The sequence below is a fragment of the Amblyomma americanum genome, chromosome 11 (genome assembly GCF_052857255.1).
Source record: "Amblyomma americanum isolate KBUSLIRL-KWMA chromosome 11, ASM5285725v1, whole genome shotgun sequence".
Taxonomy (NCBI): domain Eukaryota; kingdom Metazoa; phylum Arthropoda; class Arachnida; order Ixodida; family Ixodidae; genus Amblyomma; species Amblyomma americanum.
Window position 1 is genome coordinate 84,665,693 of NC_135507.1, and position 16,315 is coordinate 84,682,007.

A 16,315-nucleotide genomic window follows, 5' to 3' on the forward strand; every position below is an offset into this window, starting at 1 on the left:
CCTCTCCCATGTCTCTCCAATTAACCATGTCCTTTGTCAGGTCCATCCACCCTTTGCCTGCAAACTTCTTAACTGGTTAACGCGAGATTCAGCGGCAGCTGTTAAACTATTATTTAGTTTGCGATATGTTGTCGTAGGGAATATGAGAGCGACCTCACATTTGTGTAATTCTATGGGGCCCTTCTTTTAGCTTTCCAACCATCGTCGTCTCATCTCTGTCTTCTTTCTAGTCCGCTGCTTTATAGAAGCACAGCACCGCCGACGATGCTCTCCTCGGGCGGCGCGAGTTTCTCAGCAGCTGTCACAGATGTACCGTGCTACATTCCTTCCCTCTTGCCACACCCTTCCCCTCCTTCCACTGTAACCACGTTCGGATGGTTAGCGTTTTTATGGAGGAAAAACGCTAACCCTAAAAAATTCCCCCGCCGTCGTGGCTCAGTGATTAAGGCGCTCGGCTAATGATCTGGAGTTCCCGGGTTCGAACACGACCGCGGCGGCTGCGTTTTTATGGAGGAAAAACGCTAAGGCGCCCGTGTGCTGTGCGATGTCAGTGCACGTTAAAGATCCCCAGGTGGTCGAAATTATTCCGGAGCCCTCCACTACGGCACCTATTTCTTCCTTCTTCCACTCCCTTCCTTATCCCTTCCCATACGGCGCGGTTCAGGCGTCCAACGATATATGAGACAGATGCTGCGCCATTTCCTTTCCCCAAAAACCAGTTATTATTATTATTATTATTATTATTATTATTATTATTATTATTATTATTATTATTATTATTATTATTATTATTATTATTATTATGGTTAGCGTGTATCCCCGGGTGGCCGAAATTATTCCGAAGTCCTCCACTAAGGAACCTCTTTCTCCCTTTCTTCCTCCACTCCCTCCTTTATTCCTTCCCTTACGGCGCGGTTCAGGTGTCCATCGATATGTCAGACAGATACTGCGCCATTTCCTTTCCCCAAGAGCCGATTATTATTATTATGGTTACCGTGGTGCCCCTTCCTGCACCGTACCTTCATTCCATGGCAACCCTCCTTTTCCTTCTGTAGGGTAACTATACCATTCTAGTGGTCCCCATGGCAACCACGTGGTAGTTACACTTTTTAATGGAGTATAGACACCTAATTTTGGTTGCATGTCTTCTTTGCAGTGATTCGTTAGACATTACTAAATATAGGTCAGGGGACGTCGTATTCACCTACGACCGCTGAATAACTTGTAATCAAATTTTTCTCTCAAGCCCTTTTTGTTTTCAGGTTAAATGTCCGTATAGGTCACGTAAAGTATGAAAAAGGAGCAATATAATCGTAGCTTCTTCGTTGTCATTCAACCTCTTGGGAAAGGTTTTATTTAGCGTTGTAGGGACTAAAGTGAAGAAGCAGCGGTTATATCAGTTTTTTTCATGCCTCGCGTGACCTGCCTTATATATGAACCTTTGACGTCACAGGAATCGTTCAGCAGTTTAAACGAAAACAATGTGAGAGAGAATTTTAATTCTAAATTACCTGTCTGTTGTGGGCAAATACCACGTAATGATCCATGTATACCAATGCATACCAGGGCAGCCTTCTAGTACCACTCAGAAAAACCTCTGGGACCATAACCACTGAGCTACAGTGGCGGCGCGATTCTAATTGGTGTCATGTCTTCCATTTGAGTAACACAAATATATGAAATACTATATAAGGTCCAATTGGATGTTCCAATAGTTTCCAAATGCCAACTGGAAATTTTCCAGTTGGAAGGTTAGGATATGTAGCTTGGAATTTTCCAATCTACATATTGCTCGCCGTTAGCACACAACAATCAACTAATTCGGTTTTTGTAAAAAAAGATATTAGCAGCTTAATTTTATCTGTTGAATTGCCTTCATCATATCCGCCATCATTGTGGGAGCGATTAAATGGAATAACTTCGCTCAATGGACGAGGGTCACTGGCTCCAGCAGGAGGGACCCATATATGAATGAATGCATTATATAAGCGGAAGCAAAGAACACTATAAATGTGCCTTGAGCTTATGTTCTTTCTGTGTGATACAGGCTTCGTTTGGCTTCACTTCACTAAAGTGAGCAATTCTCATATATTTTTCTTGTAAAAATGTTGCCACAAGGCAGAGCGTCCACCTGCTGTGCTGGGAGAAACCACAATTGGTTCCATTTGTAATTGGCAATGGTTTTGAAGCGAAAAGTTTCACTACGCCAGCTTTTCGAGCCGTCAGCGGGGCCGCAAGTTTGACCTTCAATGTAGCTGGAGCTCAATCAAGGAAATGACGCCTGCCTCACATATCTCGGTAGACACCCAAATCGCGCCGTAAGGGAAGGAAAGTTAAAGTTGGTTTTAAGGAAAGTGAATGCCGCCTGTCTCACATATCTCGGTGGACACACGAACCGCGCCGTAAGAGAAGAAAGCGAAATGAAAGTTGGTTCTAAGGAAAGGAAATTACGCGTTTCACATATCTCGGTGGACACCCGAACCGCTCCTTAAGCGAAGGAAAATGAAAGTTGGTTTTAAGAAAAGGAAATGATGCCTGTCTCACATTCCACTATTTCCTTTCCACCCCCTCCCCCCCAAAAACAATTTGTTTTTGGAAATTGAAAATTGTTTTTTTTACCCTGCCGCGGTGGCTCAGTGGTTAGGGCGCTCGGCTACTGATCCGGAGTTCCCGGGTTCGAACCCGACCGCGGCGGCTGCGTTTTTATGGAGGCAAAAAGGCTAAGGCGCTTGTGTGCTGTGCGATGTCGGTGCACGTTAAAGATCCCCATGTGGTCGAAATTATTCAGGAAACCTTTACTACGGCACCTCTTCCTTTCTTTCACTCCCTCCTTGATACCTTCCCTTACGGCGCGGTTCAGGTGTCCAAGATATATGCTACAGATACTGCGTCATTTCCTTTCCCCAAAAACCAATTATTATTATTATTGGGAAAGGAAATGGCGCAGTACCTGTCTCATATATATCGGCGAACATCTGAACCGTGCCATAAGGGAAGGGATAAAGGAGGGAGTTAAATAAGAAAGAGTAAAAGAGGTGCCGTAGTGGAGGGCTCCGGAATAATTTCGACCACCTGGGGATCTTTAACGTGCACTGACATCAATTCGGCTTTTTGAAATTATATGCGCCCCGCCGCGGTGGCTCAGTGGTTAGGGTGCTATATATATATATAATTGGTTTTTGGGGAAAGGAAATGGCGCAGTATCTGTCTCATATATCGTTGGACACCTGAACTGCGCCGTAAGGGAAGGGATAAAGGAGGGAGTGAAAGAAGAAAGGAAGAAGAGGTGCCGTAGTAGAGGGCTCCGGAATAATTTCGACCACCTGGGGATCTTTAACGTGCACTGACATCGCACAGCACACGGGCGCCTTAGCGTTTTTCCTCCATAAAAACGCAGCTGCCGCGGTCGGGTTCGAACCCGGGAACTCCGGATCAGTAGTCGAGCGCCCTAACCACTGAGCCACCGCGGCGAGTTGGTTAGGGCGCTCGACTACTGATCCGGAGTTCCCGGGTTCGAACCCGACCGCGGCGGCTGCGTTTTTATGGAGGAAAAACGCTAAGGCGCCCGTGTGTTGTGCGATGTCAGTGCACGTTAAAGATCCCCAGGTGGTCGAAATTATTCCGGAGCCCTCCACTACGGCACCTCTTTCTTCCTCTCTTCTTTCACTCCCTCCTTTATCCCTTCCCTTACGGCGCGGTTCAGGTGTCCAACGATATATGAGACAGATACTGCGCCATTTCCTTTCCCCCAAAACCAATTATTATTATTATTATTAAATTATATGCGGGTTTGCGCGTTATTTGGAACCGCATTTGGTTCCATATATCTCCGCATACAATGAGCAATAATGCAGTTGTAAATATCACCGAAGCTATATTAAATGCATACTCTCTTGTGTGAGCGCCTTTAATGTCATTGCGAAGAAAGCAAGCTGTTTAACAAATATTAAAAATGCCTACTACTGTGTGTGTCGGTATGACAATCTATGGAAACCGCCAGTCGCTCGACCACAAACGTAGCCAAGGAGATGCAGCTTTTCGCTTTCGGCCATGGTTATAACCAGAGGTAAACCACCAGCATTTTTTTTTTACTGAATATGGCATGAGAAAGTAGCGAGAACCAAAGAAAGAAAAAGCTCGTTAGCAACTTTTGTGCCTCGTGTCTTTTTACTGGTTTGTTTACCGTCTCCTGCATTTTTCTAACCAAGCACCTGAGTCTTAATCACTTGCTTATCCAAGAATACTGCGAATATTTTTGAGTAAGCTTTACTTTCAGCAGCGTACATTGGGTATAATTTTGCTTCAAATTTTATAGCAATTGCAAAACCAAGGACATCTCATATATTTTGTTGTACTGCTGACTGGATTGCATAGTGGTGTATTCATTTTCTTCTGCTCTTCTGACCACATGTCCACTGCTATTTTTTTACGTAGACCCTATCTGTAATATTATAGGCCGCCTTAACAGGCATATATATTTTTCTTCTCCCGCATATTTTTTTTTTCACAACGCAAGACTATAAGTGAGCCCGTTATGTCATGTTGCTACAATATAATAGAACCCGACAACTCGCCAAAATTTTCCCCCTTTCGTATAGTGAAACCGGTTCACGTGCATTTTTCCAATTCGAATTAGCATCTAGAACTTCCATTTAGACCGTGAGCATGCGTCTGTGTCTATATGTTGCTTATCACTCTCATATAAAGGTGCAACACGGAGGCTCTTTGAAACGACACGACCCAGCGTTCAAGATGCCGCGAAAAGGTGGCTTACGATCTGCGGGGCCTGGAACACGTTGCTGAAACAGACTTCAAACTTTTCCCCCCGACTGATTTGTCAATTGCTTCTGCGTATCAGTTTCCTTTTCGTTGAAGGCAAAAAAATAAAAGTATTGCATGGGTAATTTGTTCTCTGCTCACACTCACGCTTTCTGCCAAGTTTTCAGTCAGGTGCCATTGCTGGCACCGGCCAAGAAATTGGCACGCGGCTTATATAATATTCTCTTCAAAATCAACACCGCAGTTCAAAGAATGCCAGGAACGGCTAAACTGCAGGCTGAGGAAGTGTTATAACGAACTTTGGGCACTGTACTATGCATGCTGAAAAAGGGCTAGGACAAACATTGGATAAATTTGCTTGACCAAAAATACAAAAAAAAGATGCTAATTGTGTGCAAGTGCAAGGGCTTTTATAATTGGCATCGTCATGGCTCAAGGTGTCCAATTGTTGGCTACATGTTTGGCAAGCTTCCTTCGTTTGGCCCAATGGTAGGCATGTCACCATTTTCAAGCGAAAAACTAGATTTGTCACCAATGATATTCCAATGATGGCCACTCGCGATCTGCCAAGCTTGGTTCTAGCGATCTCTGCTGCTTGGGTTGCAGTCTTTGAGAGCACTGCTCTATGAAATATTATATGTGGTGGCGGTGAAAACATTACAGAGGGTTTCATTACATGTGCCCAGACGTACTAACGAGCTGCTCTTAACCACGTGTTCGAGGCCGGTATATTAAGTCCTGTTCGCCTCCATGGTCCTGTTACAAAGTTTCGTGCGGGGCATGGAGAAATGAAATTCTCCCTCTATGCTGTAGGGGGCATGTGAGGGGATGTAGTGGCGGGGATGTAGTGGCGGGAGGTTAGCTTTGGGAGCACATGGCAATACACCAAATCAGGGGGTACAGGGTGATATGGGATGGGCGTCTTTCGAGAGCAGAAAGGCTAGCAGTAAGATAGCATTTGAGGAACGATTGAGAAAAATGCAGGAAAAGCAGTGGGCTATGAAAGTTTTCAGATACCTGTATATAAAGAATGTTGACACGAAATGGAGAAAGCGAACGAGAAAATTGACAAGCAAATATCTGGACAGCAGTAAGGGGCAAATCAGCAATTATCGGTTAAGAAAAGGTTAAAGAAACAGAGAGAGCTCTGTGGAAAACGGGGATGCTGACGAAATCGGCACTGGGAACATACCGAACCTTTAAACGGGAAATTGTCAAAGAAAATATCTATGATAATGGTAGGGGAAGCTCTTTGTTGTTTGAGGCCAGGAGCCAGGACTGGAGTTTTGCGGACTACGACGTATAGAGTCAGGTACCATGAGATAGACATTTTGTGCATTGCGTGCAGAGAGGAGGAGGAAACGGCTGAACACTTGATACTTTTCTTTAAAGGGCTTCACCCTACAGTGGAAAGCAGCGGCGCTGATTTACCCAAGGCATTAGGGTTTAGGGATAGTGAAGAGAAAGTGGATTTAAAGAGGTTAGAAGAAACCAAGCGAAGGTTATACGATTGGCGGCTAAAAGCAAGACAGGAGTAAAATTTCACAAGGCATGGCTAGGTGGCTTGAGCCACCGCCCGATTTAAAGGGTTCAGCCGTATCCATCCATCCATTCATCCATCCATCGGCAGTAGTAGTTGTTGTTGTTGTTGACCTCACACAATGGCACATACCCACAAGGGGGATTGGCCATAACCAGGCGGTGACTATTTAAATGACCAGTTGCATGTGGCAAGCATGGGATGACCTACCAAAATTTGGATCGCACAGTTTCCGTAGCCGAGGTGGTTGCAGGAGGTTAGGGGGGGTCATACAAACTAAAATTTAGGCAAAGAAGGGGTAGGGATTACTATAAGTGGTTGTAAAAACCGAAATACAGAAGCTGATAATGGGATGGGCAGGACGAAAGCTCATTATGGTAGACGTTTTGATTCTAGGAGATAATTTTGAACGGCAGAACAAACATTCCCATTGGTATGCCCAAGCATAGAAGCGCCAAGAGACAGAACAACCGCAGAAGACAGGCGCAAACTGAGATTCTGTATTGGAACTTCTAATAGTCGCCTCCTAATCGATGAGTAGCGACGGCAAAAAAGAAGAAGGTGCTCTATTGTTTCCGGCTCCGCACAATACGGACACAATGGGGAGATCGCCAGACCAGGCCTGTAGAGGTAAAAATTTAGTTGCGGCACCCGGAAACGAAGCCTCGTGAAGGAAACTTCAAGATTGCGCGATCGCCAGACTCAGCTTCTCCAAGGGAACAGTAGGTGCTGGAAGTCGTCCAAGGAAGTAAGCGCTGATGCGCCCAATTCGTTCATTGCAGTGTACCGTCGAAAGCGTGCCGCCGTGAAAAAATGTGGAACGCTTCACGATTTTGCGTAGTAGCTCTAGATGCTAATCAACAGCGTCAGCAGTCAATCCGAGCCAATCCGACGCCCACACAAAGCCGATCAGTCACGCCGATAAGTGCCGCGGGATTGATGTGCAACGTTAGTTCGCGCGAGCAGATGTTGCGGTAAAGTGAGTGCTCCACATTACTGCCGCTACGAGCTCACGAAACTGGCTGTAGTGTGCGTGCCTGTCGCTGTGTGTTGGAGTGAAATGTGCAGTGTGTTGACGATGTGGCGGTAGCAACGAAGGTGTTGCTTGACGCTCGCGGCCCTGCCGGCAGCATGTCCCAAGAACTGCCGTTTCAAGAGTGGACTGGTGGCGGCGGTGCCCAAACCACGGACACGTTCCGACGCGATGGACCCACGCAGAACAAGAGCGAGGCGGCCAAGCTGCTCGAGCTTTCGTCGGAGAGCGAGTCCGAGCCCGAGCCGCTTCAACTCGTGCCGCCCAAGCGCAAAGTGCGCTTCCGAAAGTAAGTAAGAAAGGAAGCCTCTAGAACCTGTCAAAACGTTCGCTTCGCAGGGTGACGTCCCAAGTGCTTCTTGCAAATTAACACTGCCTTCAAGATACCCAGCTCACATGGTTGACAATGCGTATACTTTGGGCCACAAGTGATAAATGACGGCAGGCGCGATTCGTGTGATATCCTGGCAATTATTAAGCGTCTAGGAAGAAAAGTACTGCTCAGCCCGCTGTCAGCTATGACCGCATGGGCCGGCTGTTGAACGGTTGTGGTACGCCAACTTTTATCTGAAAAGCCTTGCGTTGTGCGCCGATGTTGTTTAGCTTTTGCTGCTGATGCTCATTGATGTGTTTCTGCCCCCCACTTGAGCCTTATCGGCGCTCAAGTGGGAGACACAGCGTTACCTGCGGCGTAAAGTCTTGGCTCTTGCTGCGGTGAAGTTCTGCTGGATCAGCCTCACAAAGCACACCTGTGTCCTTGGCGTAGCAATTCACTCAAGGCCTTGAAAACTGCTCAAAACACATTGAAGGCTGTTTCACTTCGCACTTGGCTGCTGCACAGGCACGCACGGTAGCAAAGAGGCCGTGCTTTCCATAAAGGCCCGCCGACCCGAACTTCTGGTGCGGATGTATATTATGATGAAACGGGGAGGGGAAAGAGTTGGTTACAGAGGGGGAAGTACAGTGTTTGTAAGAAGTATACTACCCAGAGGGTTTGCTTCAGAGCCATGCAGTATGGCACTTTTTGCATTACCAGTGCTCTAGGTACGAACTGTCATCCTCATCCCTACAAAGTTCGGGACTCCAAGGGGTGCTAGAAAGCCTGAGTATGCCACGCGTGTATGCAATCCCCTTAGGCTGTGCACTGTTGACAAATGTTGTTTATGTTGTGCTTAAGTTAGCACAGCTGTTGTGCAGCCTTCATAGTAGCGGGTTCAGTGCTCTAGTCAGAAGGAAATGTTGATGTGACTGTGGCAAGCAAATGCTGCTACGAAGGGAAAGCATGGGGTAGCATTGCACATTCGTGTGTGCCAAAAGGGGTTGCACATTGCCAGTCTAGCAGTTAGGTCGCGGGCCAGATGGGCACCACTAAACATTTCATGGGCACTTCAAGCACTACTCACACCAGAAAGACCTGCTGACAGACAGTGTCCATACTGCATTCTGCTGCAGTCCAGACGTAGGCGGCGAGGTAACAGAGCAGATGCTACTATTTGTTTAATCATTTAATGCTGAAATTATGAAGGAATCAAAGAAAAAAAGTCATTTACCTCCATATTATTCTAGCTAATGTATGCATTCAAAAGCCAACATAAATTTCATGGGCAACACAAAGTTATGGAAAGTTGGTATGCTGCCAATTTGGATAATAATAATAATAATAATTGGTTTTTGGGTAAAGGAAATGGCACAGTATCTGTTTGCCTCCATAAAAACTCAGCCGCCGGGGTCGGCTGAGTTTTTATGGAGGCAGAACACTAAGGCGCCCGTGTGCTGTGTGACGTCAGTGCACATTAAAGATCCCCAGGTGGTCGAAATTATTCCGGAGGCCTCCACTAAGGCATCTCTTTCTTCTTTCACTCCCTCCTTTATCCCTTCCCTTATGGCGGGGTTCAGGTTACCAATTTGGAGCAATTATCATTCTGTGCACCTAGTCCTAATTGTGTGGAAGACCAGTTTGAAGTCATAGGGACAGTGGGTAATTTTTGTCCAACAGGTGTTTTCCTGTTTTAATGTGAGAGCGTTAGTGGCGCCATGTCGGAAAAAATTGTCCGGCATTGGTGACGTCAACTGTTTGAAGCCCCGCAGCCGAAGCGGCCAGAGTAACCAGCTGCTCCAGCAACATAGGTGGGCCACCATGATCACGTGACCTTGTGGTGTGATCAGAACCTGGCCACCATATTGTGAGAAAACTGACAGCCATGGCAAATGGCAGTAAAACTAACGATTGGTTCTTAGATATTGCTCTTGAAGAGCAACGTGGGTCTCACAAGTCCCACTGGTGGCAGCAACTTCCATCGCAGGGCAGTAACTCATCACTTAACTGCTGCACTACTGCGCCAGAAGTGGTATGAGGAATCCCAACGATCTATGAATGTAAAGTTGAGAATTACCAATTCCACATGTATGGGCATTAATGCATTAAAGCTATCATTTCATACTCTTAACGTGGAACTTAAGTGTACCCTCCAATTTTTTTCCCTGCAAAATTGAAATTATTGAATGCTGGCTGGAAGTCGCATGTTGCACACCCCCTTTTTTTTTAATACAGCTTCCTCATGATGACTTCACTGCTGAGAAAATGTTGACATCAAACTTTGTACGCAAGCTCCGTGTAGTTATTGAGCGCACAGCGTGCAAATGAAACGTCGCGAATTTGAGACACTGGGCATTGTAGAGTTAAAAATGCAGCAAGCATTTTCATTTAGTGACTGCCTTTGTCACGACAGTCGATTTGATGCCTTGTTCTGGCCTGCTATGTGGCTCAGTGGCTACAACGTTTGGCTGCTGAGCCCAAGTTGAGCTGTTTGCCGCTGTGTCATGTGTATGCTCATTTATGAGCCCAAGTGGTTGAAATTAATTTGAAGCCCGCCACTGCGGCGTCATTCATATATCATGTGCAGCTCGGGCAGCGTTAAACCCTACAGACCATACTTTATTGGTCATTTATGTACTGAGGTTGCCTGTAGCTGCTTCTAGTTCATCACTCTCTATGTTGGGTGCCATTGCGCACTTTTTTGTTGTTGACGTTCCAAAGTACTCAAGCCATGTTTAAATTAAACACAACTTAGTTTTGTGATGGAATTGGGCTGGGATAGGGGTACTGCAAAATTTAGGGAGGATGTAATATGTAACAGTGTGCTAGCTTGCAAATGTTGCATGGAAATGCTTGCACACATATTGAGTAGATCTAAATTCCACAGGGTGGAATTTCAAGTGCAAGCTGATCTTGTTACCATATTCGCTTGCTTTATGACTGTGAGGGAGGCGTTCACGACCAATCCTGTTAAACAAATTCTGCCAGTACAACTGCCAGACTGCTTTGGCATGAAAAAGAGGGGGGGGGGGGAGGCGAGGCGGAAAGCCTCGCTATACAAAAAGCTACCTTGGACCACTACTGAAAATAATCTCTCGCTACCTGCCTGCATTGGCTGTGCTTGTAGCAGAGGAAAATATGCAGCGCAAAAACGCAATGGACGACAGAAGAAAGACAAACACCCTTCATCAGTTTGCTGCGCTTGTATCTTCGGACTTGTTTGTATTAAGGTTAGTGACAGGCAACCTAAGGCTTGTTGGTCATGACTGCCTCGAGGTGAGGCAGGCATCTATTCACTCCTTAAGGTTCTCGATTTCACCAGTTTTATTATATCCTTGACTCTAATTCACACCTTGCTGTTATACGTTTGAAAAAGAAATGCTGTACCCTTCTGTTAACCGTGTTATGCCCACTTCCCACTTCTTGATGAACCATCTTTGTTTGTTTTTGTTTTTCTCGAGAAAGTGTTTTGTATTGGAAGCCGCTAGTCAGCGCTGTACCACTGTTCTCATCGCATTCTTGGTACAATGCTGCAATCCTTTGAGGGATTTGTTGGTTAGAAGACTTTTAGATTTGTGGCTGCCTCATTGAGCATGTTCGAGAGAAAATTCCAAGGTGGGTAGATTTTAAACGATGGCCCAGTCGTAATTAACGTCCATCTAGCTGCTGCTATATGTCTGTAGAGGAATGCTCTCCAGTTGTAGTGCTTGGCTCCTGAGTATGAGGTCGCAGAATCAAATCTTGGCTATGGTGGCCGCATTTCAGTGAAGGTAAAATTTGCAAGGTGCCCTTGTGCTGGGCGATGTCGGGGCATGTTAAACTGCTCTAGGTGGGTCGGTAGTCACGTGGAGATCTCCAGTGTAGTGACTACTTCTCTCTGGTTCCTTTCACTCCTCCCTCCTCCATCCTTTTCCTCGTGGCACAATTCAAGTGTGTTCTGAGCACATGGCAAAGACTGCCGTTCCTCTTCTAAAAAATTTTCTTTTTTGTAGGAAAAAAATTTGCTTTTGTCTAAGGGAATATTTTTCTTCGCCATTTCTCTGTGGTTGCTTTGAATGTTTTGGTCGGAATGCCCCATCCTGCATTAGAATGTGTTCTGTAATTTCCTAGCTTGTATTGAGCATACGCTTCACATTGACCTGCGGTGTCGTTTGGTGCAGGCGGTTGAGGGGTGCCCGTGGCCTGGTACTTCCTGGTGGCCCGCACCCGGGTGGTGCCTGTTGTGGTGGCAGCAGTGAAGGCTGCTTCTCTATGGTAAAGACGGTGGGCTTCTTGCTGGGTGTGGCCATCCTCGTGGCTCAGGCCTGGTTCCTGCTCAGTGTCCGCTCCCGTCTGGACCACCTCTACACCATCTACCGGCAGAACAGTGAGTGCCTCTTCATTTCGACAACACTGTTGAAACTTCGTTTATTTTTCATGTTTAACCGGTTTGTCCTTTGTATGTGATTTTTTTAAATACACTTCACGAGACAAAACCCAGACACCTCTCGCTTGTTTATGGCGGGCGGCGTCTCCCCGTGTCGACGGGACCCTGGGAATCCTAGGGGGAGGGCCTAAGGTCGAGAGAAGCAGAGAGCTCCTCCATCTGGAGGGGCAAGGGAAAAGGGCCAAATGAGCATGTAGTTTTTCGAGCTCTTGCTCCCCTCCTAACAAACAGTTTGATTGTTTCATGTTTCTTACAATAAATGAAGTTGCGTAACAATAACAGTCTACTACCATTAGAAGGAAACTAAATCAGTTAGCTTTCTACAACAAACACAATAGACAAGAATGAAGAAACTGAAGACTGGATGACTGGCTAGCAGCTGCAGATTTTTGCTGCAGCAGGGCAATGGGCTCCTGTGACCCAGAGTGTAAATTGTGTCTCACATTTCTCTTGAAGCGCATAAAATATGATCTCAGAACATGATTTAAATATCTTTTGCTGTGTTTTCAACTTAAAGCTGCATGCTGGGAAGTTTCCAATACAGAGGAATTTGTGAGATTGCCAAAGCACAGAGGAAAATTAGAGCCCTCTGTTCGTTCAAATGTATGCTTATGTGTGTTGCTTGCACTGGTACAAGTGCTAATGAGTGGAGTGGTTAAGAGTGTTTTTGCCACCTGTTGAAGCATGAATGCGCTGGCTTCTTACTGACCACCACCTTAAAACATGCACGCACTGACTCCACCATTATGACAACCCGTGAATTAGAGGGAAATGACACAGGCTCTAAAAGTAGCTAAGAAAGAGCCTTTTTACAGCAGTACACCTCCATACATGGATACTGCGCAGCTGTACCATTGTGCAGTCTATTCAACAAATTTTTCATTGCCTGGCCTCAGCATGACATTGCTTCTCAATTTTCCACAACAAGCTAAAAGGTTTTCGGGGTTAATAATTCTGTTGCACTTACCGCCCTCACGATACACTGTGAATCATGCGCATGGTGATGACTTTCAGGCCCACTCCACCTATGTTGGTTCCATTAAACACGTTAAAGATTTGCAGCACAGCATGTGTTACCTTGTGGACGTGAGTTGAAGTCACCATGTGTTTGGTGCTATGAGGCCGGAGATGCCCTTCCACCAGAAGAAATCTGTTGTCATATCTACAGTCTAAAGCTGCTCTAGGCAGCTTGATATGTCTTTTCAAACCCTCACTTGGCAGTACAAAGTGGGCAGAGCAATGCATTATATGTACATCACAAGGGCAGTGATTTAAGTAGCATACATTATGAAGTTACTTATATTTGATGCTGTTGAGTTTGTCAACATTGTTTTGAAGTCTACTGAAAGCAGAAAAGCAAACGCCATTCTGCGGATTGCATAGTGGCAAGAAGAAAATAATTTCATAATGCAGTCCAAAATTAGACACGTGATCAAACAGACTACACATGTTGACTTCACAACGCGAAGCCAACAAGAACGACAGGGACGGTCGCCTGCCACTAACTATTTTATTGAAGCTTACGGATGTTGAACGGTCTCATGTCATGTGGGCCCATCTTTGTCCGTAGTCTCTTCACCCTTGTGAAGACACTGCAGGCAGTGGAGGCAGAAATCATGCCAACCTTGCGGTGCCACTGGAGGCCAGATTCTGTTTGGTGTGGTGTCGACTGTCCAATTGCAGCAATATCTTCGCAGCTCCTTGCATTGTTTAACTGTTCGAGCAGTTTTTGTAGGTCGCAGTTAGCCTTCTGAGCTCATGAAGGGTACCCATCAGAGTGATGTCTCTAGATTCAGGATCAGAATCACGTGGTGATGGCTTGCAATAAAATTAACGTCCATGAGCTTCAGTACAATCAGTTAATAGTAGGTGCCCATCCCTGTCATTTCATGTCTTTTGTACTTGCCTCTTTCGCGCTGTGAAGTCAACAAATGGCCGCCAACTAGCCCAAACGATGATTCTGATCCAACAGTACACATGTAACATAGTGCACTATATTGAGAGGAGAGACGTTAAAATGACAAAAAGTGCATTAAATACCAAACCAGCTAGTGCCACAAATGACAAAACTGACGAAGAAGGCAGAGCTGTTTAACTGCTCCCACGTTAAGATGCACATGACAAGTACAGGCTACTTTCAAGGTAGTCTCCTGTTTAATGGTGCGTAGTGGTACATAAAAGACCTGTCTGTCGATACCATTCCATTTGCATGGGTTCTGAGCATAATAGGCTGCCTAAGTGTACAGCCATGGCAAGACTAATTGCGGAAGATGTTTCACAGGCTTTGCCATGTGCGTCTGTATGATGCCCAATCATGCGAGCTGTTTGCCAAAAGTGGAATGCAAGCACCCGGCTTTATTTCATCAAATTTAATTTTGTTTTCATTCAAATTTCTTCATCATTGTTGTGGGGCACACATACTTTTTTTTTTCTGTGCAGCTATCATTGCCTGTAATAAGTATCATCACCTGTAATAAGATAGTTGTTGGGCTACTTGGTTAATATTTTGTTAATAAAATGGGGAAACTGTTCTTGCACAGATGCACGGTGAAGATTTCAACTTTTTCTGTGTGTGTTTGTGCTATGCGCTATTCCTTAGTTTTTCATGTCCCTCCCGTACTTCTTTTAAAAAGTTGCCAAATCGTCCGGTTTGCTGCTGGGTTGTGTATCAGAAGTTTTGCAGCATCCCTGGCATTTTATGTGAAAGCTATGGAAAATGTGTGAGAAGCAGAGTTGTCTCTCTATAAAGGACTGGAGGGATTTGGAACGCTAGATTGGTGATCCTGCCAGGCCCGGAAGACAACAAATGCAACGGGTTAGAAACATTTTGGGTGGTTCATTGCCTTCTGGTTCTAGTATTTCTTCATGGAAAGAGCATTGAAGTAATGGAAAAGTTTGGGCATGTGTACTTATAAATTTGAAATCCTCTACTATATTGTGCCTCATTTCATACAGCGAAGAAGCTGTGAATTGATTGCTTGGCAACCTAATTGACAGTGCCTGTGTGACCAGCAGAGTGGATCCCATGATGTAAACTGCACCAATTTTCATTGCTAAGTGAAAGAAATTGTGATACATTTACATGATAATCACAGCATGCAAAACAGCCCTAACTTGGGACATGGGGTGAAGGGATGCTGGGGGAGTGGTGGAGTGGTGGAAGCTATCTTTCAGCAGTGGGCACATAGTCATATACCTGTAGTTCAGCACTCAATGAGGAGACAGAATGCTAGAGGCCCGTGTACTGTGTGATGTCAGTGCATGTTAAAGAACACCAGGTGGTCGAAATGTCCGGAGCCCTTCACTACGGTGTCCCTTATTGCCTGAGTAGCTTTGGGACATTAAACCCCCATAAACCATGCTTGTGTTGAGCCAACTTCAGTCATACGTCACATCAGTAAGCTATCGTGGATTGTGGTCACAGTGTTGAGCATTTAGTTTATTGCTGAAAAGGTCACACTCTCGTACATCATCATGCGGTTTTGAACTGTTGTTTGCAAAATTAATCACTGTCCTGTTGTTTGCAATGGAAGTAAATAAAATCTTCCCTAATATTGTACAAGTTGAGCTCTGTAACATGTAAGAAACGAGGACGTATAATATTAATTTGGCATTGAAGATTGCTTAAAGCAAACTGGAACAACATCCCGCAGTGAAACTTCACAATTATCAGTGAATCCCAACATATGACCATCTCTTGCTAAAATATTAGTTACATGCTATAGTACATTGTTTTTTTTCTTTCAGGAGTGTTTGTCACTTTTTGTTATAGTTCGTGCTTCCTGCAATGTGCTCCTCAATGAAAAGCAATGCTCCCTTCACATTGCCAATTAACTGCCTTGAGCTTTCGTTTTTTGCATTTCTTGGTTGAAGCAGTTACTACAGTCCGCAGAAGCTGACATCAACGATACCTGTGTGACTGTGCCGTAACAACCTTCGGTGTGGGAATTCAAACACACTACGCAATGTCGGGTGGTTGGGGTTAGTTTTTGTTATGTCACTGTAGCTGGTGTGCAATCACTGTTGTGCTCACTGATCATGGTTCTCATTATCGGGACGCGTGAAACTGGCTGCATCCACTGATAGAAAAATTGTTGGTGAAAATCCTCTGCTTTGTTTCATAGAAAAACGTTGTGGTATTCTGCACTTTGGACACAAAAGTTTTCCGTTGCGTGGAAAATAGTTGGATCAATAAAATTTAGTTGTGGGTCCCTTTAATTT

At 45.2% G+C, this 16,315-nt stretch overlaps 1 protein-coding gene across 1 annotated transcript in view; it reads left to right on the forward strand.

Annotated features, from left to right (window-relative positions):
- The first annotated feature begins 7,230 nt into the window (after window positions 1–7,230).
- The window catches only part of LOC144110355 (uncharacterized), a 40,486-nt gene continuing 31,401 nt past the window's right edge, over window positions 7,231–16,315 (forward strand). The window contains exons 1-2 of the mRNA XM_077643209.1: window positions 7,231–7,641; window positions 11,829–12,034. Of these exons, the coding sequence (XP_077499335.1) occupies window positions 7,451–7,641; window positions 11,829–12,034 (397 nt within the window). The 5' untranslated portion in view covers window positions 7,231–7,450. The remainder of the gene's footprint in view (window positions 7,642–11,828; window positions 12,035–16,315) is intronic.